General features: G+C 41.0%; 1 protein-coding gene across 12 annotated transcripts in view; it reads right to left on the bottom strand.

The window, feature by feature from the left end:
* The window catches only part of LOC139583068 (ephrin type-A receptor 7), an 84006-nt gene extending 62467 nt beyond the window's left edge, over positions 1-21539 (bottom strand). For all 12 annotated transcript variants that reach the window (XM_071413784.1, XM_071413791.1, XM_071413786.1 and 9 more), the window contains exons 1-4: positions 21372-21539; positions 19608-19672; positions 15795-16464; positions 341-496 (exon numbers count right to left, since the gene is read on the bottom strand). In XM_071413784.1, the coding sequence (XP_071269885.1) occupies positions 341-496; positions 15795-16464; positions 19608-19672; positions 21372-21465 (985 nt within the window). In that variant the 5' untranslated portion in view covers positions 21466-21539. The remainder of the gene's footprint in view (positions 1-340; positions 497-15794; positions 16465-19607; positions 19673-21371) is intronic.
* Between the last annotated feature and the right edge of the window lie 3548 nt (positions 21540-25087).

The following is a 25087-nucleotide window of genomic DNA, read 5'->3' as shown; positions in this document are numbered from 1 at the left end:
CTTTTAGACGGGAAATGGCAAATTGCTCCTCTGATCATTAACTACCAGCCGGGAGGGGGTGGGGGGGTACAGAAAAAAAACACACTCAGGCCCATGAACATAATTATAAAGACATATTGGGAAGCAGAGGCAGGGGACTGGTATGGGCTCTGGAGTAGATTAGATGGTGAACAGATCTGGGCTTTTCACAATCCTCCAGATTGAACATTCTCAGTGTGGCCAGTGGGGGTCTGGAAGAGAGACTTGCATGTGCACGTGCAAGCATGTGTTCATGAGTGCATAAATGCAGACTCTAAGACAGGTCCTTCCTGTATTTACCTAGCAACGCTCCAGTACTTACTTGTGCAGGCCACAGAGGGTGGGTCCGAGAGTCCCCGGTAGTAGCCGTCCTCACAGTCGCAGCGCCACGAGCCCTCCCGATCATTGTAGCTGTGTGCTGGGCAGCGCGAACACTGCAGGTCCTGGGACGAGGACTTGTAGAACCCACGGCCACATGCTATAATTAGAGGAAGAAGGGAAGGGAAGGGGGGGGGTTAGTTCACATTTGAATTCCCTGAAAAGAGAAAGGGCATGATGGAACAGAGCATTACACTTTTGTTCACATCACAGAACAGCTGGTGTTCGGATCAACCTGCCCCTCTGGCTTCATCAACCAGCTTAACAAACCCCACTTAAAAACGCATCACAAATATCACCATGTCAAAGCCTGCACTGAATGAGGAAAAATGACTGCTTATTAACCTGAGAGGGAAAATAGGGCTATTTTTTTTATTTTTTTTTATCCCCTGGTCAGTAAATAAATACGTGTTTTGTTTATCAAAGCCCAGTCTGAGCGGGTGTGTTGTCCTAGTCAGGCATACAGTGCTAAGTGAGGTGTGACTAGAGAAAACAGACCAGGTTGTAGAAACCATGAATGGATTATTTGTATGCCAGGGATAAGAGACAGTGTATGAATTATTCCCTACTGGTCACATGGCTGTTTGTGTGATGGGTAGAGCCCTGTTTTTTGGTTGATCATGTCACATGACCTGGATTTGAAACTTTAAGCCTTTTCCAGAAATGAGAATTACGCCACAAAAGGAAAGCGTTTGTCTGAGGATGGCGCTGGACCATCTGACATGAAAAGAAAAGAAGAAAGTTTGATGAAAGTAAAGTTTCAAATCCAGGTCACGCGACATGATCAACCAAACAACGGGCCCTAGCGATGAGTTAACTCAGCCACTTGTGAGTTATTAGGGATCATTGTTTCATGCAACAAGCCAAACACTAAATCTGGAGGGGGAAAAAACAGGGACAGTAACTGACAAAATCCAGCAATAATGCAACAACAAAAAAAACAGAACAATTCCTGTATAACAAATGAAACGATTCATACAGAGGGCTTTGTGAATCACATGCATGATCCAAATTCACTTTTAAGCATGAGTGAATAGGGAAATGTCTATTTTGGGTTTGGCTTTTTTAGTCTCAACACTTCAAGACAAGTAAGCCACAGTGACCCGCTGTTAGTGGAAAATCCAACGCTAAGCCTTATGGAGAAGAAAAAACTCAATCTAGGCCACATGATTTCTGTTCCAATCTGCAAAGGAATCTATATGCCTGTAAATAGCTCTGCATACAAACTATCAAATTATACAAAACATTTATTTTACATGAGCCGCTGGGGAAATGGGCAAAGGTTTTTTATACCGAGGTCCCCCGTTTCACATCTCCGTTACACTCTTTTTTCAGAGGTTCAAAATCGTTGGCCGTACTTCTGTGACAGGTCTAAAATAGAGAGGATAAAGGAACCTGGTTTCCCCTCATTCTAACACCTCCACAGCGCAAGGAGGAGACCGAGGGACGGGGTATCCCCATTTCAGCAACATGAAAGCCCTGTCACTCTCTATTTATCTCACCGCACCAGCCTCGTGAAACAAGACCTTTTTCGGAGAGGGGAAAAAATAGATGATTTTATCTCTAATACTTCCTTACCTGAGAACGGCAGTAATTGAAAACAGGGTTTTAAAGCTGTGAGAGAGGTGCCTTGTGATGGGAGCTGTGTGCTGCCTACCGAAACATATTAATCACACACATTCTCATGTACCAATCCACCATAACGTTAGACATTAAGTGCAAACAATGTACCTACACATAATCCCACACCTAATGCACCACACAATTCTCTGATAAGACTACGTAAATATTCACATATGTTAGCTTGTGCCTGTGATAACACAGAGCAGTCCATTTGCAGAATGTTCAAGATTGGTCAGCGGTGCTGTTTGAAAGGCTGCTCTCTCTCCTCTCCCACCACGCATGGCTGTTTAAACACTCTGATAAGCCAGCGTGTCTGTTTGCCTTTGGGTTTGGGTAGTGGTGCTCCGCTGGGTGGCCAGCAGTGTTGAGGGGAGGCCCAGCTCTCTCCCATTGCTACTGCCACTCTGCCTGCCTGGCTCTCAGGCATACAGACTGAGTCTCCAAATTAGTGCTATCTCAGCCACTGGAACAACAGGGCTTTCAAAAGTAAACAGTACTCCAAGTTAAAGTTTCCATGCAAAAATATCGTTTATTTCCCATTTCTTTTTTTTCTTCATGATGGCCCCTGTGTTTTTCAATGTGTCTGACTGGCTGTTTACAGAAGCAACGAGGCGGCAAAGTAGGGCATCAAATCAAACAGCTGTGTGACATGGGTAACCATTTTTCTGGGCTCGCCTTGGCTCTCCCTCTCCCGTGCTCTCTCACAGCGCACTGAGTGACAAGGGCAAACACAGCCATCCCAGAGCCTGCATTCCTGTCCAAGCAGCACAGACGCTCTTGGCCAGTTCCTGGTCCTGGTATCATCAGCTGAAAACACACTCTTTAACAGAGATGTTGAAGCATTAGATGAAAGCGGGTGATAGTGAGTGATTTTTCCCCTTGTCTTTCCTTTGCAGCAACGTATTTCTTCAGAGGGGGAAAGAAAACTCAGCTGTATAATTACCCTGGGTTCACTCTCTAGTGCTTGTCTGTAATATCAGGGCAAACCGTGCGCGCCTCTCGTATAGTACTTGAGAACTTCGCTAACAAAGTGTTACACTGACAGTGAAACACATTAGAACACTGTACGCATCTCCCGACTCACGATAATCCGTAGCACACCCTAGATTGATCACATTCAACAGACAAACGTATAATTACACGCATGTGAGGGGGGGAAAGTACATAGTGACAACTTAAAAAGGCCCTTCAACACCACTCAGATGAAGGCTAATAGGCTGTGCTTGTTGACACAGGCGAGGGGGAGAAAAACACAGAAAACACCAGCCTCATTTACAATACACTGCGAATATAGCCAGTCCTTAGAGAACAGGGCTGAGGTTGAGCAGAGAGAGCGAGGGAGGGAGGGCGGAAGAAAATACAAATCTGACATTCCACCCCGCTCCTTAGCGAGGAGTAACAGAGCCAGCATCTGTAATTTTCCTTCCAGTGGTCAAACGCTCTCATTCAGCGATGGGGGAAAACAGTGTGCAGTCAGCGTTTTTATGCACCGAACTGATAGAACAGAAAAGGCCTCAGTTAGGAATGACTATGCCCCGACTCACTCTATCTCTTCTGAGGACGTTTAAATCACTCTCCACATTGTGTGGGACAACGAGAGGATAAAACAAGAAGCCGTTATCTGGAACAGACACACACTAAGAGACGAAATTCTCAATATTTATTTTTCCTCCCGAGTCTGGCTTCTTAACATTTTTGAATTGCATCCAGACAGCGGCTCTCACTGTTTGGCGATTAAATGACAATCTGGATAAAGGACACGGAGACGGAAAAAAGGGAAGAGGATGGATGAGATTCCTGCGTTGACATTTTGTGACAGGCTGACATATCGCTTTCTGTGGCCTTACCAGATGATAATTATTCCTAATGTCCCGGCGCAATGGCACTTGAACTGTATTTCCTGCGTTTAATCTTACACTTAGATTGACAGTTTGCATTTCATTTCGACTTCTAGCTAGCGTTACCATTACGGAAAAGCAAAGGTTTTACCTTTGTTTTAGAGAGTCGTGAAATATGTAAACAACCCTCTTCCACTTCCCAATTAACCCTCACAACTAATCAGGTTCTCCTTATCAACTATTGAGGACAGAGGGGTCTTCAGGGTCTTAACAGGCTAGAAGTAATATAGAGTTTCACCACATCTGTCTCATTGTACTATGGTAGGGCTTCAGAGGGACAGGCGTAGCCCCTAGCAGTAGTACCAGTAATCCTGCCTCGGTTGAGAGTGGGGGGAATGATGGTGGTGGTGGTGGTGAGTGTTGTGCTCCAGCTCTCCTGGCCAACATTGCGATGAGATGGACTAGTGTGTGCCAGTCTGTCTCCATGGCCTGCCGTGATGACCCCTGTCAGAGCCCGGGCCTCCCCCTGGCCACCCTCCCATCTAGCTTGATTATGCGTTAAATCCGCATGCGTGTCCCATCTAGCTTGATTATGTGTTAAATCCGCATGCGTGTCCCATCTAGCTTGATTATGTGTTAAATCCGCATGCGTGTCCCATCTAGCTTGATTATGTGTTAAATCCGCCTGCGTGTCTTTCAGGATGGATGTGGAAAGAATGCAAGAGTCGGCCGGCCGGCAAGCGGAGAGGAGCGGAGGCTAAAGAGACCTGGCGAGAGAGAGAGCAGCGTGGAGAGATGGCACGCCATTAGAGTGATAAAGGAGGCCGGGGGAGAGAACTGCAGTCGACAGGACCAACAGGCAGGCCAGGCTCTGCTCTCTGATGAATGCCAGGTGGAGCGGGTCAAACGCGATAAAGGAAACAGTTTATTTTCTTATTTCAAAACGCCATTGCTTTTCCTTAAACAGTCTCCGTCGCCGCCGCCGCCGCTACGATAGGGAAATGTCCTTATAAATATCAACTATAAACACGCCCGGCGAAGGATGGGATTCTAGTCTACGCTGCTTTTTATTAATCCATTTCCTCCGGGTGTCTTTCTCTCCTTCCTTGTTTTGCTTGTTCTGACCTCGGTGGTCAGTCGTCTGGCTAGACAGCATAAACACATCTACCTCCTATTCTCTCTGCTAGACATTGTTTCATCAACTCCATTATACTGCAAACTCAATGTTAATATTACCAGGGACATTCTTTCCCAGCCATTTAAAAAAAAAAGCCCTGTTTCTAAATGTTCACAGAGCCATTTCAGAATCATTGCTTTAGATCCGTGTTTGGGTTTTATTTCTAAAGCACAATTAAGCAATAAGGCACGTGGGGGTGTTGTATATGGCCAATAAACCATAGCTAAGGGCTGTTCTTCGGCGCGATGCAACCCCGAGGTTGTGGCTATTATAAACTGGTTACCAACATAATTAAATGTTTTGTCAAACCCGTAGTATACGGTCTGACATACCATGGCTGTCAGTCAATCAGCATTCAGGACTCGAACAACCCAGTATATAATATACAATTATGACCGTGACACTGTGTTGTAGCTGGAAAGGGATGCCAATAGCTCTGGAGAAGCTGATTTCTTATGCATTACTAAACATTGGCTACGGGGTGTATACTGTGTGGCTCAGATGTAACTCGTGTGCTTGCCTCAGTAAATAGTATGTGTGCACATCCATCAAGCTCTGTTTACTGACATGTTATGTACGCTACACTCTCTTTTATATGCTAATGAAATTTTGTTTCCGCCTAGCAACAGGTGTTTTTACACTTTTCCACCTCTATGAGGAACACAATATTCAGGTAGCCTACTGCACTTTCTATTATATCTCCCTTTTTTTTTTATCTATAAAGAAAGAAAAGAAAGAGAAACTAAGCTGAACAACTGGGCTTTTTCCCTGAGACATGTTAATCTTTCACCTTTGAAAGGCGAGGCGCCTAACCAGCTCCTGGAAACAGTGGCACAACACACACAGAAGTGGAGGGAGACAGAACTGGAACCCTCTTCGCAGGGGACGCAAATTTAGTTTGAATGTCTAACCCCTTCCAAACAAGCTACTTTCAAACACCTACACCTCCTGTGGGCTTTAGATGGGGGGGGGGGGGGGGGGAGGAGAGAGAGGGAACAAGGCTACTACAGTGAGCGAAAAACGACAAAATGTTCAGATTAAGAGTCTTAGCTAGAAAGAACCAGATTAAATGGTTAAAACACCTAAAAACTATCATATTGTCGATAATTCTTCCCACATAGGCCCACCACGCACAGCTGGATTGGCTGGCTTGGCACATCCAGACAACTGCTCCATTCATCGGTGCTAACTGTGCTTAGGGGGAGATAAGTAGCTTTACCATGAGAAACAAAGAGAAGATTAGCATTCCCTTACACTGTGTTAGAGGGCGCACTCCCTGAGGAAGTGTCTGGTTAGATGTACCGAACTAAGATCAAAACTAGCCTACCAATTATTTTTTTTTAAATCTACTCTGTTCTGGCTAACCAAACATTCCATATAATTTAAGTCTTAAAGTATTTGGGTTGTAGAATTAGAAATATACACATCATTGGGAATGAAATCTAACAGGGAAATATGGTTTCAATTTCACAGCAAAATGGAACTGATTTAAATGATTTAGGCCGCTGATTTAGGCCCAGTGCAATAAAAAATATATATATATCATGGGTTTTATATATATTTCCACACTATGGAATAATACTGTGAAATTGTGAAAATTCTGATAATGCACTTTTAAAGTAAGAGCTGTTTGAAAAGGCCGCCTGAAATTTCAGCCTGTTTTGGTGGGATGGAGTTTTGGCCTTCCATGGTGACATCACCATGCAGTACATTAGACCAATAAGTAAGAGAGTTCTAAACCTCTCTGCCAATAACAGCTAGTTTTCAGTTTCCCCCTCCCCACTCAGACCACTCCCAGACAGTCCTAGCAAAATTCTTGCTTGAGAAATTGCTCTTTGCTAAGAAGCTATTTTTGTTTCTTTTTGATGCTTTTAATTGAAAACAATCACTGCAAGGTGCTTAATTGTTACCCAGAAATGATTTGATATTGAGATAAAAAACTACTGCATTGGACCTTTAAGTAAAATAGCAGGGCAATCCAATTACTACTGAATTCATTATATCTCTGACAGTCCCATTTGTGTTGGCTCCAATTTGTCGTCCGTAGTACCAAAGGAAGTATCTTTAGCCTCACTTGTAATTGTTCATGTGTTAAACCTAAAGCCAAGACATCTATGTTAAAAATGAAGTCTTAGAAGAGAACATATTGTATCGGGTGTGGTGATAATCATGCCAGTACATCCGATTCAAAAATCAATATGTACCGTAGTTTTGGTAAATGTCGCAGCAGTTACAAAAGTCACATGATAAGTGTGAAGAAAACATAACATAATTTACTTATAACCAGTTCATAACTAGTTTCCAAACTTTTCAAAAGACATCTGCTCCTAATGCATTACAGCCTGTGCTGCTGCATGTTGTCAGAAATACAAATAAGCAACAATAAACTCCAGCACCTGTTTCCTCCCTCAGCTTTCATATTGATTTACTGCATGGATCTGCAGATGGAAAATGAAGGATGTTATCACATTAAATCAATTATATTACAGAATTTATAGCTCTGGTCCCGCCTGAGCAGAAACTGAACATTGCGTCCGTACAAAACTACAGCCTCTTCCAGAGAAAGAGAGAGGTCTTCACTTCTTTAATTCATCATGCAGGGTAAAGGCTTTCCAAATGACTTTCCAGTGACATGGAAAATGTCCCTGCCTAATCGTCTTATATTTAGTTCATTTAACTCGCATGGCGACGGGAGAGAAAAGTCTTAAGGGCAGCTAGGCCGGGCAGCTACATTTTAATGGAGGATGTGGTCAGCTCTGAGAGGACTTCTGCTGAAAGACTTCTAAGGAAAGGAGAAGAGACTGTGCTGCTCTGGAGATAAAAGCAGTGGGCCAAAGGTTTACCCAACCCAAAGCCCCCTGCAGCCACAACGAATCAGCACTCAAAATGTCCCCAGTCAGCAACTAAGCATTATGTCCAGATTGTGCCAATGCCCCCCACTCTCCCCACTCCCTTCCACCCCACCCACCCCACTCCAATCCCCATGGTCCCACTACTGTGACAGAAAGGACTGAAACACAGGGACAATGTCAAACCAGCCGCTAGTTTCCCCACCGCGGTCCAGCCCCCTTGGCCTCCAGTGACACAAAGGTGTCCGTTTGCCCTCAGATGGCCGTGCTGCCGTGGACGCTGCTCCAGAGACAGCCAGAGCCCCTCAGGAGGCCAAGAGAACCATCAATCAAGATTTGACAACCAACCACACTAAATCTAAACCCAGTTCCTGTCCTGACAACCAACCACACTAAATATATACCCAGTTCCTGTCCTGACAACCAACCACACCAAATATATACCCAGTTCCTGTCCTGACAACCAACCACACCAAATATATACCCAGTTCCTGTCCTGACAACCAACCACACCAAATATATACCCAGTTCCTGTCCTGACAACCAACCACACTAAATATATACCCAGTTCCTGTCCTGACAACCAACCACACCAAATATATACCCAGTTCCTGTCCTGACAACCAACCACACTAAATATATACCCAGTTCCTGTCCTGACAACCAACCACACCAAATATATACCCAGTTCCTGTCCTGACAACCAACCACACCAAATATATACCCAGTTCCTGTCCTGACAACCAACCACACTAAATATATACCCAGTTCCTGTCCTGACAACCAACCACACTAAATATATACCCAGTTCCTGTCCGTGGTCGCTCCAGTTCAAACAAATGCTAATCACAAGTTTATGGATTATAATTATCATGATAATTATATGATAAACAAACTTGCTTTTTTTGCATCTGAACAAGCAGTATCACTGAGATGCTTTGCTTACGTGAGCAGATAACATTATTTGGAGTGGGGAAAAACAGACGGCTTGAGTCAAAGGAACATGATCTGTTTTATATTTTTTTTTATAACTTGCTTAAATGTTTTATTTGGTAATAACCTAGTACAGAAACACACTCATTGCCTGCCTCACAAAGTAGCTTGTATTCCTCTGTGCAGTGCTTTTGCTCTTTGTAACCCCTAGTTATGAGAAAAGGGCAGTTTCTTCTGCTTCTCATTAGTATAAAGTAGCATAGTTCCTTCCTCTGAGAAATGTAAAGAGCACAAAATGGTTTAAATTGTGAATTTGGAGAGCTATTGAATTGTACATTTGGACAGTTAACAGGGTATTCATTTTAATGTTGGATCCAATGTCTCTCCCTTTTAAATATATACTACCACTTCCGAATGAGAAATAAAATAATACAAAATAAAACTTTTCCCTGGATATCAAGTCTCCTAGCTGCACAATGCTGCCAGGCCTGACATTCTGCAGGAACGGCCACATGTCAAATTAAATACAAATGCCTCGTTTTCCTAACAAAAAGGTTTTACTGGGCTCACTCTTTTCCATTCATTTTGGTTTGGTAAATATTTGTTTCAAAGTCATATGCAAAACTAGAATAGCCGATATGCATCGATTCACATGATTATAGGCCTTAATCTAACATTAATCAAACAAAAAGAAAACTCTATTATCTTTCATGTTTGCTCCTACTGTTTGTTATTCTTGCAGATATTAAATCTATAGATAAAAGTGGATATAATGAGGGTATAAAATCCACACCTAAAAGTACCCGGTATAAGTCTCCCCGCAGACAACACGTTGTTGCTCGCTTGCTGCCTGGTCATCGGTAAAAGGTTTTTCTTTCACCTCGCTTGATAAGCTGCCGGAACTAACTCATGTACATATGAATATAAATCAGATAGTAAAACATAAACCACTTAAAACTTGTCGGGACACACCAACGTGTCCAGAAGACACCAATAGATTACATTTATTTAACCCCTTCGCTGAATAACTGTTAATCAAATGGGGCAAAATCAAATATATTATCCCTCTAGTAAGCACTCTTTGAGTCATGCTGGTTCAAAATGGAGGCTAACCAACTGAAACACATTAATCATCTATAGATGTGTCACTAAATAAGACCTGTCAGGCCAAATTAGAGACCCAAGTTGAATTTCATCAATAGACAGAATCCTAGTAAACGTTCTCTGTTTTGAAGCAAACAAAGACAACGAGGAGAGATATGTGGGTAGACATTGTTGACCCTAAAATGGAGACCTTTGCTATTTTGTGTCAGATTGTGTTATTTCCAATGTGACACCGGGGTCTCTCATTGGCTGTGCATAAGGTCAGGGAATATTAACTTCCTTTACACATGGCTACAAACAAGGACGGGCTGGACAATGGAGGCCTGCCTCTTGCGCTTAGTAACGTGAGCGCCCTGGATGACAGGACACTGCCAAGATGGAAGATGGATGATCGCAGCAGATGACCCTTGGTCATCAAAAGAGTCACCTCTCCGGCTCCCTCTCTCTCTGCACAACAATAGCCCCTTCCCCGTGCCTCAGCAGTCCTCATCTCCACTTGCACTAACAGGTTCAGACACCTCCATCGATCCCCAGTTCCATACCTCTTGAGATTGCGGGCTTTACTTCTCTTTGGCTATCTAAACTGTGGCACAGATGTCTTTTTTTGTAATTGCTCAGCCGCTGACTCTTGGGAGGCATGCGATCGGACAGGCGAACACGATGTCAGAAGACAACGTCTTGCCATTTAGTGGTACTGTCCCTGTGGGTGAAAGTGATATGTGACTGGGCCCGGGGTCTTAGCACCTAGCCGTGTGTCAGGGAGGGCCTTGTCTGTTGTCAGCGAGGCTCTCTCCTCTGGGAGCTCTGCAGACTGGTGGCTCTGCACTTCAATCTTCCTTTAAGAGGAAAATCAATAACTTATTACATAAGCTCACACTTTTTCCCACTTACACCCAGAGCAGGCAGAGGGGGGACTTAAAAATGTGCTTGGAAGTGCTCTGTAGCACGAAAGCCTAGTGTTTTTCCCCCCCAGTGACTTGTACAAAACAGGCACATGCTCTATTACACAGTAACTATACATTTGGGGTGTGTAAATAGGTGAGGGTGTTTACAATCTACGTGTCGCTCCAGCTATTAACAAAACAAGCATTACAATCTCCATCAAAATGAACAATAATATCCCAAGCTTGGTAAACATGTATAAGCCTACATACTATTTAGATTAATCCGCTGAAAATACAAAACAAATTCATTTTCAGATTCGATGTAAGCTGTCGACCATGTTTGTGTTCAAAAGCAATAGATACAATGGCACATCTGTGCCTATATCACGGTGCTACCTGCCAGGTCAAACAAAAAAAAACAGGAACAACCCTGAAGCTGTGGAAAATGCAGCTATTTACAGGAAGTTAGCCAACACTGGCGGTGACAAGACTAGCCACCATCTATCACCAAATTATTTCAATCTTGAGTGATTTAAATCCAGTTGCGTCTCCTGGTGATTCCGTGTGTACCGTTATTTGCATAATTAAGCTTGGTAGCGGTTACAAAGGACGGCCATTTGGAGCATTAAATTCACACCTTATCAATCAGGAGGAGTGTCAAGATGCATGAGGTCCCCTGACTCCTGGCTTCCTTTGAAATGCTAAGTAGTTGCCTGGGCCTGGAGCTGGGCTGGGGCCTCTCTCCCCTCCAGACAGACACACCTTGGCTTCTGTGGTCAACCCCAACACAGCTAGGTCCTTCCCTTAGGGGCCTCGGCCCATCAATCAGCCCCAGACTAACTCCTGTCCGACTTCCTGACACCCCAAGATGGATGGCATCAGTGTACGCAGGATGCTATATCCTTTCATGAATTCTCTTGTTAGCATGTAGCGATAGCGCTGGGATACGGTTGTGTTTTCATCTGTTTACTTGAGGTACCAGGCCTTTCACACTGGAGAAATAGTTGAGCAGGTCAATAGTTAATCAGTTTTCAGGATAGGCTGCTAAAAAGGGCAACTCCGACACATTTAACATTTGGGTTGCTATAATGAAGTATTTAGCAATCTCCTACACAGTTTTAGTGTATATCATAATTTCATGTATATTGATTCTTTAGTGATGAGTAGGATCCCTGAGATGACGAATAAAATCTGTAGTTTTTTGATCATAGTGGAACTCGCTGCTCTATGTTGCTCTGGTTGTCTAATAACATCTGGAAATATTTCAAACAGACGCTCAAAAACCTAATGACATTTACAGCCAGCTTTCTCCAATATAGTTCTGTTGTTCAGGGCTCAAAGTCCCATGATTCCATTCTGCAAAACCACTCCCACCATCACCGATGAAGTTGCGTGGACATATATTTTTATGGTTACTGCTATCCGGGATCCTTGAGACGTCACTACCCTGAACCCTAACCTTAACCCCTATCCTTACCCTAACCTTAACCCTTAACTTAACCATTTTAAATGTCAACTTCAATGGAGTAGGCACGTCCCAAGGATCACTAATTGCAAGGAACATATTTTCGTAGCGAATGACTTGTTAACTTTTTTTATTAGTTCCAATAGGTCTTCAGTGTTGTTGGATGGTTGCTTGGACAGTTCTTAAGGTTATATTTGGCTTCTTTTTTTAAACACTTTATTTCAGATGCAGCAGGGTTAGCTATGTAGCTAGCTAGCTTTGCGTAATATTAGCACCAAAGATACAGGCTTCAAGCATCAGAGACTAGGATTCCGTAGTGATGTGCCTGTACATTTCATAACACGCCTGCATGTTTTTTGACTGTTGTTTAAGACAGTCACTAAGATTAAACTTGGCTGTAATTGTTGCAAACACTATTATTTCTGATACAGCAGTCAGGCTAGCTAACTATCAGATACAGTAACTTAGTGTAATGCAATTGATTGGTGACAATTTTAACATTTAAGTCATTTAGCAGACGCTCTTATCCAGAGCGACTTACAAATTGGAAAGTTCATACATATTCATCCTGGTCCCCCCGTGGGGAATGAACCCACAACCCTGGCGTTGCAAGCGCCATGCTCTACGAACTGAGCCACACGGGACCAATGACATGAACATATATTCAGCATGATATTCATGCAAACATTATAATATATTTACAACCCAAAAGTAAAGTGAAATGGACTTATAACTTATGACATAAGCTTCATCTGAGCTTGCTAGCCAACTAAACTAACTGAAGATTGGGCAGAGCATTGCATCTTGGGAGGTGAAATGCACTCTGGGAATTGTAGTATACTGTATATGAGGGCAATGCCGATGATAAAAAAAAATACAAAAACAAGGAATTGTGCAGTATGACTAACAAACATGACAGAAAATGTATATAAAATCTCACAGTTGTGCATTTATACTAACATCATAATAACTGGTTATAAAGTGGTGGAATTGTCCTTTAACAACATAATTATGTGATTATGTGTTAAAATTGGACAACATACAGGTCAATAGTTATTCAGCTCTCAGGAGTTGGTTGCTTAGGAACAATTATGTGATGTGTTAAAATTGGAAAACATACATTCCAGGGGTTCAAGAACAACTCAGGAAAAAAACACAAGGGCCCTCTTTTTCTCAAAATGACTCAGTAGCTCCATTTCAGTGAGTGGGCCGCCGCTGAACAGAACCCGAAAATGAATGCCCACTATTTTAACACCACACACTTCTATGCAAATAAACCCTGCGCACGCTGCAGGACACTTCAAATGGGCCTTTTTCAAAACCCACAACACCGAATCTCCTAACACTGGGAGAGAGAGAAAGCCAGGCATTTATAGTGCCGCAGATTGCCACACAAAGAGTTAAACAGAGACAGAGACAGGGAGGGAGAGGACTGAAAGACATGCAGCCCTTCTCCAGTGACGGTGATGAATGAGTGGATCACAACGCGTTTTGGAGGAGGCCGCTGCATCCACAGAGGGGGGCTGCTAGTCCTCGAATGACATGACTGACAGCTCAACTCACTTGCTCCTCCTTCAACCTTCTCCTCGATATATCACAGACGGCCATTTTATAGTTGGGGGATACTGTAGATATTGACAATGGGACAGTGAGGGAATGTATGAGGGAATGTGTATCTATGATCTATATAGCAAGGCGCAGTATACCGATCCGGAAGCTTAAAGAGAGGCCTGGGTAAAGACTGTATGAAATCCAACGCAAGTACTTAAGCTGTACTGTTGTAGGGCAATGGCCTGCATGACAAGCTAGTCGTGCTTACAAAGGACAAAAACATCTTCCATTCTAGGCCCCATTGCAGTGGTGTTCAACCGATGGAAAACTTTAGTATTTTCCCCTTTGATTTGCTCCAGAGGAAACCCCTGAATGGGCAGTTTAATATCACCACATATCTGAGAAGCTGCTGATGCTGCAGTATGATGTTCATTTTATTTAGATTAACTACCCCATAATACAATAGCCAACCATGCCCCAATCGAAATAAATCTCTTGTAAAGTTAAGGGCAATTTTTGTTTTTTGTTGGATCAGTTCATTGCCTGGAATGGGCAACAGTTCAGTTCAAACAGGCCATGTGCACAATGCTTTACAAGCATAAGCAGGCATTTTTTAGACAAAGCTTTTATACTATATGTTACATTGTTTGCTCCTTTGGAAGTGAATCAGAAGATGGCCCAAATTGCTTTTTAATGCAGCTTTTGTCCCTGGGGCAGAATTGCACAGCTACTTACCAAAATAACATAAACAACACCAGAAAAAAAGACTCCTGGGTGTTGAACGAGCTCAACCACATTTGAGGGAGCATAACTCAAGAGGCAATTTTTGTTTCTGATAATATCACCTAAGTACACTTCGCAGGGTAGAGGGTAGATGCCGAACACGCTGGTGAAGGACCATGTTTGGCAGTAGTGGCCTGAAAGTGGCTAGCCTACTTGGACTTCTAATTTGTGCTGAGACACATTCTCTTTAATTATTACTTGTCAGTACCCCTCATAAGCTGATTTGATGGACGTTGTGAGGGGGGGGGGGAGTTTAGCTGACAAGACAGGGCGCTTAAGCTACGTGACCTAAGTAGTTCTCCTTTAATCCAACCTGATATTTATCTTACAAGTTAGGTGGCCACTGAAAATAATCCTTTGTGCAATTATAGTGACATAAAGCATTTTAATGCTAATTGCAGAGGCTTGGTGCTAGGACCAAACAACACAGCCAAGCTTGACTGTAATTGCGTTTCCTGTTAGGGCCCTTCATAAATATCCTGAGGCCTACATGCCACAGTATGGCGGCTATTTGTTTCCCTTTCTGTCAGGGTCATTTGGATTGGGCAGAGGGATACTGAAATATTGGATGGACTTCCTTCAGACCTGTGTATTCTGCAAGTGATTGCCTTGGCCAGTAGCCATCCATAGAGGTAAGTGCTCTTGCAGAGGAGTATTGAGCTAAACTGAAGTGCAAGTTATCATTTAATCCCAGTGTCAACAGAACCACGGATATAAATTAAGAGCCCGCTAATCAAACAATTAACATGGATTCCAATTATAACACTGAGGATTTCTGGGCCTCCATACTTTATCCATCATTATTATTGCCTTCAAATCAGCTGCTTTAATTTTATTTGCCACCACAACTATTCAATGTGGCCTAACTTGTAATTTGCATGCTTTGCATAATTAAAAACTAAAATGCTCAACAGATTTTTTCTGGTGTTTAGGCATGGCATGGGTGATTCTGTGCGATAATGATTCAAAGGGAAAAAACTATTCTGAACATGTACATTTGAACGAGGCACATTTTCTGCTTACCAATAAGTTTAATGTTTCCCTAATTAAAACAATGTTTGGAGTTCAGTAATATTTCTCTATATTGCAAACTGACGTTTTTTCAGAGGATGGAAAAAGTTATGCCACTAATGAAAACTGAGTATGGATAGAATATATACAGCGAGGTTACTAAACTGTAACTGTACTCACGTTCACATGCATCGCCCTTCTGATGAAATCCCGCTTTGCATATACATTTCCCTATAGGCACCAGCCATTCCCCCTCTGCGCTGCAGTGCATCTTGGGAGAGTTGTCGGCCTCCTCCTCGGCGTCACTGACACACATGCCCTCGACCTCGACCAGAGAGGAGAACTCTGACCCCGTCACTGTGTCTGGGAAAGTGGCCAGGTTCTCAATGATGGACCAGCACTTCTTGTAATAAACTTTGACAGAGACCAGAGCGATGCATGCCCCTACATCCTGGAAGGCCAGGTAAAACCCTCGTCTGGACAGCGGCCCAATGATGCGCACTTCTGTATTCAGCTTCATCTTCCTCTCTCCCAGGTCCCCCTGGGTGAAGCTCTCGTCTGCTGCGATTGTGTCGATTTTCACATACTGGTTCTCTCGTATATTCCTGCCGACCTCCGAATCGGTTTCCTGATAATACAAGTTGAATGTCTCCTTGCACGTGCCCACCACACCGGGTAGACTGTTACAATCCCTCAAAGTGAACTTCAGTTCCACAAAAATCCTTTGGGCATCGCCCTTCTCTATCCAGCTAGTCCGAAGCCAGTTGTTCTGATTGGGCTCCATGACCTGACAAACCTGGTATGTGCGAATGGGGGTGTAGTTTTCATCCAACCCGCTGATCTCTTCCCACTAAAAAAAGAACAGAGCACAAGTTTGGTAAATATATATTGATTGGCTCTCATCAGCGATATATTTTTGCAACGAAATCAAAACCCAACGATGTAAATGACGGACGGTTTTTATGTCCTACTGTGGTATTGTTTCAACGCAGTGTCTTTGTGTGTAATACATAGTAATGAAGTAGTGTAAAAGCTGCACAAATGAATAATAAAGGTGCATACAGGTGGTGCAGCAAAATGTTATTCCAAGTACATAGGGAAAGAAAAGACCTGTTATTGGAGCACTTTCTGAAAAATGTGTCATCCATTATGCTTTTAATCTATTTGGAAAAGAGTTTGCAACTATTATACATAACCCATAAACGTATATCACTGTTATTCTGAAATCAGGCCCAAAGAAATATTAGGAAATAATAACAGAAACTAACAGAGTAAATACAGTGCCTTCAGAAAGTATTCATACCCCTTGACATATTCCACATTTTGTTGTGTTACAAAATAAATCTACACACAATTCCCATAATGACAAAGAAAAAACATGTTTTTAGAAATGTTTACAAATTTATTGAAAATGAAATACAGAAATAACTAATTTACATAAGTATTCACAGTCACATACATGTTAGAATCACCTTTGGCAGTGATTACAGCTGTAGGTCTTTCTGGGTAAGTCTCTAAGAGCTTTCCACACCTGGATTGTACAATATAATTTTTTTTATTATTCAAGCTCTGTCAAGTTGGTTGTTGATCACTGCTAGACAGCCATTTTAAAGTCTTGCCATATATTTTCAAGCTGATTCAAGTCAACGTCATCTTGGTAAGCAACTCCAGTGTATATTTGGCCTTGGGTTTTAGGATGTTGTCCCAATGAAAGCTGAATTTTGTCTCCCAGTGTCTCTAGGATTTTGCATGTGCTTAGTTCTATTCCATTTATTTTTATCCTAAAAAAACTCAGTAGTCTTTGCCGATGACAAGCATACCCATAACATGATGAAGCCCCCACATGCTTGAAAATATGAATAGTGGTACTCAGTGATGTGTTGCGTTGGATTTGCCCCAAACAGAAATATTTCTATTCAGGACAAACATTTAATTTCTTTGCCACATTTTTTGTAGTTTTACTTTAGTGCCTTTTTGCAAAAAAAGATGCATGTTTCCTTCCTCTCCGGCAACTGAGTTAGGAAGGGCACCTGTATCTTTGTAGTGACTTGGTGTATTGATACACCATCCAAAGCGTAATTAATAACTTCACCAAGCTCAATATGCTCGACTGAGGGACCTTACAGATAATTGTAAGTCTTGGGTACAGAGATAATGTAGTCATTCACAAATCATGTTAAACACTTTTATTGAGTGAGTCCAAGCAACTTATTATGTGACTTATTAAGCAATATTTTTACTCATGAACTTATTTAGGCTTGCCATAACAAAGGGGTTGAATACTTATTGACTGAAGACATTTCAGCTTTCAGTTTGTAATTAATTTGTAAAAATGTCTAAAAACATCATTTTATGAGGTATTTTGTGTAGGCCAGTGGCACAAAATCTCAAATGAATCAATTTCAAATTCAGGCTATAAGACAACATCATGTGGAAAAAGTCAAGAGGTGTGAATACTTTCTGAAGGCACTGTGAGTATACCTGATAAGCATAAAAACAAATAATGGCTCAATTGAGATTACTTCCATACCCGACTTTCCAATCACATTACTTGATTTTGTATTTATTTTTTAAAGGTTTTAATTTATGAAAATGTAAAAATATTTAGGGGGAAGCTATTATGGAATGTTGACTTGAGGCCTAGCCTACATCAAAAACAAAATGAATATCTCTTCACTTAAATGCCACCCATCCAATAGATTTTCAGGACTGCTACTACTGACATCAATTAACATAAACAAACATCCCACCCAAATGGTCTTTGTCGAACTCAGTCCGACACTGTGGACATTTTTTAAAAGCTTGCCTCTGGATAGCGTGGCTGTCAATTACCAAGAGGCACATATGCATGGTAATGAGTCAGCCAGATATAATTATACTGGACCGTGTTGAAATTTCCCATTCCAATTAGCCCTAGATTTTCCTCGTTAGTAGGCCTACAAAGCCCATTCCCGACACCAATAAAAAAAATCTGACTACGAGTTATGAGATAGTATGTCCTAACTATTAGATAGTAAGTCATTATTATGAGATATATAAATCATAATTAAGAGATATGTAAGTCATAATTATGAGATATGTAAATCATAATTATGAGATATGTAAGTCATAATTATGAGATAGTAAGTCTGGATTTTAAAGGGGCAATCTGGGATTCAAACAAAAACAAAAACAAAACTTATTCCCTGCCACTTTTTTGGGTAAACAGCTGAGGAATGGTGCAGGAGAAATGAAACCACTCTCATACATAGACGCAAGGACTCTCACATATGGAAGCAAGGACTGACCATCCATGATAGTATAACCATGTTTTGAAGCTGTACCATTTTTGTTTACAATTACATTGTTTACAAACAATGGAGTAAAATAAGCATATATTTGGGGTTCTGATGGGGTAAGAACGTTGCTCATGCATTTCTAAGTTACATTCCTCAATAATAAATGGCTATACAGTATATTAATAATTTAAAAGTAAAAAAAATGGATGTACCAATCCCAGATTGCCTCTTTAATCGAGGCACCAACTCACATAAAAAAAACGTTTTAAGACATTAATATGGAACAATATCACCACAAACTCTGTCTCTCTCTCACACACACACACACACACAACGTGTGATTGACTTTAGGACATACGTAAGGTTGTCCTTGAAAGTTGCGGAGGTCCTGATGCAAAGTGCACATTGGATTCATGTAATACAGATCGCCTAAATGCATATCATTATAATGATTTACATATCTCACAATTATGACATACTATCTCATAATGACTTGCTATCTCATAATTATGACTTACTATCTCATAATAATAACATACTATCTCATAATAATGACTTACTTTCTCATGACTCGTAGTCAGATGTATTTATTATTTGTGGTGGGAAAGGACTTCCACATGGAGCATGATAACGGTGAAAATAATAGGGTTGATTTAAGTATTTTATGTTAATGTTCTCAGAAGTGTGTAGGCTAGTTAGTGTCCGTCCCACTTACCCCACTAGGAGGATAGGATATCCACTCCAGCTCTGTCTGCTGCGCCTTGGAATCCAACAGAATCACTAGCGACAGGAAATAAAATGGTAGAGCAGGCGATTAAATCTCTGAATGTTTTCACTGTCTGTTCGCTGAATATTACTAATAATCTATAAAAGTCTACTTTGCGGCTAGATGAGTAGACGTATGACCCACTTTCTGCAGCCAGATATTAAAATGAACAATTACAGGCTGAGCAGACGGGCATTGATGGCGATACCTTTCACCTAAATGACACTGCATGAGAATACTGCTATATATTCAAGACATTGCAGCACCAAACACTGGATAAACACGTTTTCCTTCCTATAAAGACTTTGGACAACTTGTAACGTTATCTTCATTTATCTGAAAAGTAAGTGTTGTGTGTGACAACTTTGTGTTCCATGTAGCCTGCAAACCACATAACATGAGGTAAAATAGCAACATTTTTCAAATCGATCTGTGTGTCTTTTAAGTATGCATGCATGCTGGTGCAATAAGGTTAGACGAGAACACCTGCCTCTATACGTAAATCTAGCACATTAAAAAGCAACGCATGAGTCCTTGCTGTGCCCGGGCGACAGGCGTACTAACAACAAGAAAATTATCCCAAAACAGTTCAGATGCAGTCAACCAACGGCGACATGAATTTGGTGTAAAGTGTCACTTGTAAAATATATCGGGTATAGGCATTCAATAGATTATTAGCGGGTAGTCACGGCCGAACCATTCACCGAATACAGCCTGAGAGCGCACTGCCGATTTGTCTCCCTAGAACGCAGGGCCGTGAGAGAGTATGTTTGATAACGGCGTTATTATATGCTTAAATATCTGTTAAATATATTGATCAGACATACGACCATATATATAGCCCTATATGCTTTTATTTTTAATTTTTTCTACAATTTACACAGCCACTTTCAAACTTCAGACGGACACTTCAGTAGACTATGTCAGAATCAATACAGTGTGTTTACGAACACAATAATCCCGGTTTAAGTGAAGGTCAACGGCTTGGTGCCATTTTAATCTTATTTCTCTCCTTCCAATTGTATTTATTTATTAATACGCGTATTTCTTTAGCAAGATGAACATAACAGTCTTTGGTTTATTTCAACAGTTCATAGTGATCTTCCTTTCTTTCGCTCTGTGTATGTGATATAGATAGACTTTCCTTGCGCGCTCTGAGCATGCCAGTTTGTAGAAAAACTGATTTATTTAAGGTATTTCAAACATGAACTCCTGTAATGACAAGGAGGTTTACTGTGTACCATATTTATGGTGTCTAATGCGGTAGTAATTAGCCTATCCAACGATCATAGGAGTTAAGTCCTAGTCATAATGTATGTATGATCTGACACTGAGTGGCATGACAGTCTTCCTAAATGTAGACTTGTAGCCTTGAAAACTAAAATGTAACCATCGTCCGTACGGAGCCTTTTTTTGATTGGGTGCCATGCGTAAAAGCCTGCTAAAATAGCCTACAACGGACCGTTTGTCACACAAACGCTGTGTGAATGCGCACAGAGACTGCGATCTACTGCGTAACAACACTGTAAGGCACTGAACTAATGGCATGACATATTGCATTTTACAGATTTCACTAATTCAGGAATGATCGTTCGTGCGCAAGCAACAGAATGTCAGGATGTGCGCTGTCTTTGGATATCACTTCGCGCCATTGCCGATCAGTTTTCGGGATGTAGCCTGGATGATGAGATGGTATCAAACTTTATTACATACCTTCTTTCGCATTCTGTGCTTTTCCAGTGTCCATAAAACAACATAAATGAATGCAAAATGTAATCCACAAACACGGAATCGACGTGGAACCCATGTTGTAAATGGAAGTTAGCTAGACAGTATTCGCTTTTCCACCGTGGCGTGTGCTTCCCATTGACGACGCTAAACCCCCTGCTACTTTAGGTTAATGTACAAGAAACTGCCGTCTCTCACTCAAATAGCATCAGCAGCTGCTGGGCGGGGACTGTAACACAACCGATGTCACTAAACTAAACTGATAGAGGAATTATCCACTCACAGCTCGTAGAAAAAGATCATGTGCAAGCTTTGTGACCAATACATTCTTTGCAGATTCTGTTCTTAGACATAAGGCATAAAGTATGATTTTAGGAAATGTTACAGTCTAGTCCTCTTTGGCCAAGTTGGACCTCTTTTGGGTAATATGATGGTAAAAAGCTTTTATTTCTGTACAAGACAACACATATTTTTATCAGCATACATTTCCTTAGCCTAGACCAAAAATATCAATAGTTCTATTTGACCCCGTCTCTCTCTCGCTCGCTCGCTCTCTCTCTCTCCCTCAATTCAATTTCAATATAAGGGCTTTATTGGCATGGGAAACATATGTTAACATTGCCAAAGCAAGTGAAGTAGATAATAAACAAAAGTGAAATAAACAATCAAAAGTAACAGTAAACATTACACTCACAGACGTTCCAAAAGAATAAAGACATTTCAAATGTAATATTATGTCTTGTAACGTAGTGCAAATAGTTAAAGTATAAAAGGGAAAATAAATAAACATAAATATGGGTTGTATTTACAATGCTGTTTGTTCTTCACTGGTTGCCCTTTTCTTGTGGCAACAGGTCACAAATCGTGCTGCTGTGATAGCACACGGTGGTATTTCACCCAGTATATATTGGAGTTTATCAAAATTGGGTTTGTTTTCGAATTCTTTGTGGGTCTGTGTAATCTGAGGGAAATCTTTCTCTCTCTTTGTCTCTCATCTCTCGAAGTAAGGGTTTGAGGATGAGGGTTGGAAAAGGTAACATACTCAATGGTGGAAAAAGTACACAATTATCATACCTTAATAGAAAATGACTCAAGTAAAAGTGAAAGTCACCCAGTAAAGTACTACTTGAGTAAAATGATAAAAGCATTTGGTTTTAAATATACTTAAGTATAAAAAGTACATGCAATTGCTCAAATATACTTAAGTATCGAAAGTAAAAGTATAAATCATTTCAAATTCCTTACATTAAGCAAACCAGACGTCGCCAAAAAAAAAAAAAGAAGTACGGATAGCCAGGGGCACGCTCCAACACGAAGACATCTTTTACAAACGAAGCATGTGTTTAGTGAGTCCGCCAGATCAGAGGCAGTAGATGACCAGCGATGTTCTCTTGATAAGTGAGTGAATTAGACCATTTTCCTGTCATGCTAACCATTTAAAGTGCAACAAGTACTTTTGGGTGCCAGGGAAAATGTATTGAGTAAAAAGTACATCATTTTCTTTAGGAATGTAGTGAAGTAAAAGTAAAAATTGTCAAAAATATAAATAGTCAAGTAAATTACAGATACCCTAATAAACAACGTAAGTAGCACTTTCAAGTATTTGTACTTACATACTTTACACCACTCTATATCAAAGCATGTGGTGCATTAACTTGAAATAACAACATATATACACTAAACTTAAGGGGCATCTGGGCAAATAATGTTGTGTTCATAACTTGTTACCATTGTTTACCATGTTACCGCTTGATTCTGTGCTGTAATGTATTGAATTGAAATTAATGTATTTGGGGTAACAGACATATACAATAAAATGTACAATGTGGACCCAGAGGATATCACTTTGAAATTATTCATTAAAACGCTTGTTTCCAAAGTGGTCCTCGATCGTAAAAACAATAGCACATACAATGCAGTATGGAGTAACATGCTAGTAAGGAGCCTCCATTTTAAACTCCACAGCACCATGTATTTTTGTATTTGCTGAGAAGAGTGAGTAGAGACAGTGAGACACAGTTGTGTGCATCATCTTCAGAAGGTCACCTTAAAGATAGGAGGAGTCCCACCGAGTCTGGTCATTGGGAGGAGGAGAGTTTGACTCATTATGTTGTGTGTTGTGTTTCTGCATGAAAGACTGCTACCATACAGATTGAACTAACTGCATCCTGGGGTTCTAAGTAGCGCTCTACATCAAGATAAACACAAAACACAATTAAAAAGTGTAAAGTTCATCTCCAGTCGCTCAGATGACTTGGCAAATCACTGATAAATTGCAGCATAAAAGAGAAACTCATTAGCCCTTTACATATACAGCATGTGTTTCAGGTCACTAATTAATCTCCATTTACCTCATACCAAGTTAAAAACTGCTATAATTATGACTCACAAATATTGATTAATAAACGATGTACATCATGAATGGATGGTAGGAGACAAGGACTAACTTCAAGGTTTATTTACATCAATTTTTTGTTTGGCCTGTTTATTATGCAAATTACTGTTAATCCTCTTTACCCTTGATACATGTTCCACCATGGCATTATTCTGTATGCCGCATAATTAGAGAATTAAAATGTATTAAAGTTAACTTCATTACACAGCATTTTGTATTATTTATAGCTTAACTTAACAATATAAATTGTGCCTTTCATTTTTTGATTCGAAGAAGAAGAAAAAAATTAAGGAAATATTAGGAGAAAATATCATGTTCAGGGGGCCATCGTTTCAGACCTGTTGCTTGTGTTGTTTTACTGCACCACTGACTGTCAAAGGTAGATAGTACTCTGCCACTTGGATTTGTATCAAAGACATTTGAATATTCACGGTTATTGGTAATTCACTCTCCATCTTTTGCTTGATTCCCATGTGACAAACTAAGGCATTACAAGGCTTCCTCTTCCATTTCTCTAGACTGAATCACCGGATAATAGATCCATGAGGATATATACAAAGAGTAAGCAATCCATACATGGTTGCACATTTTCATTGTACATTAGTTATATGTAAGGCGCGATGCAGTCTTTTTTTATGATATTATTAACATTTGGGCATTGCTACATCATAGAAGATCTATATTCTGTATCACGCCAAGGAATCGTCAAGCTAGGTTAGATCTCAGGTCATTATAAGCTTCTGAGATGAATTAGCTATATTTGCTTTTAGTATCTGTTGCTTGCTGTTACCATGGCACTCTCTAATTGGGTTCTTGTTATTATACCATGCTGTGGTCAGGTGGAAGTGACACTCTGGACAAGGGAATAAGACTTTATTAGTGGTGTGTTCAGTGTTTTCTAGTAAAGCTATCAACAGCAACTAGACTATCCTTTGGTCTGGGGTGTGGATTGGTTATTACACAGGAACCCATATAACCCATACAACATGGGACAGATGAAATCTTAGGTTTTCCAAAAGGTTTCATATTTAAATTATAGTGGGTGAGAGTTGCACTTGAAGCTAATTCAGATTGAAACGGCTGTCCAACTGCCCATCATATGGGGAAACAATGATGAGGGAGTGTCCGGAGGGAGAGATGCAGCTGTTGCTGCAAAACCCAAGTGTTATTGCAAGCTGTGAACTGACAGACACTTACCGCACCCATTCAGTCTGTTTGAAGACCCCCCTAGTTGTCGAGATATCAATGGAAATGAATGTGAAATCATTAGGCAAGTGAACGTAGCTAGACCCACTCCCCAAAACCA

The sequence above is a fragment of the Salvelinus alpinus genome, chromosome 8 (genome assembly GCF_045679555.1).
Source record: "Salvelinus alpinus chromosome 8, SLU_Salpinus.1, whole genome shotgun sequence".
In the NCBI taxonomy this organism is placed as follows: domain Eukaryota; kingdom Metazoa; phylum Chordata; class Actinopteri; order Salmoniformes; family Salmonidae; genus Salvelinus; species Salvelinus alpinus.
Note: the sequence above shows the minus strand (reverse complement) of the source record. Positions and strands in the feature narration are given on the sequence as shown.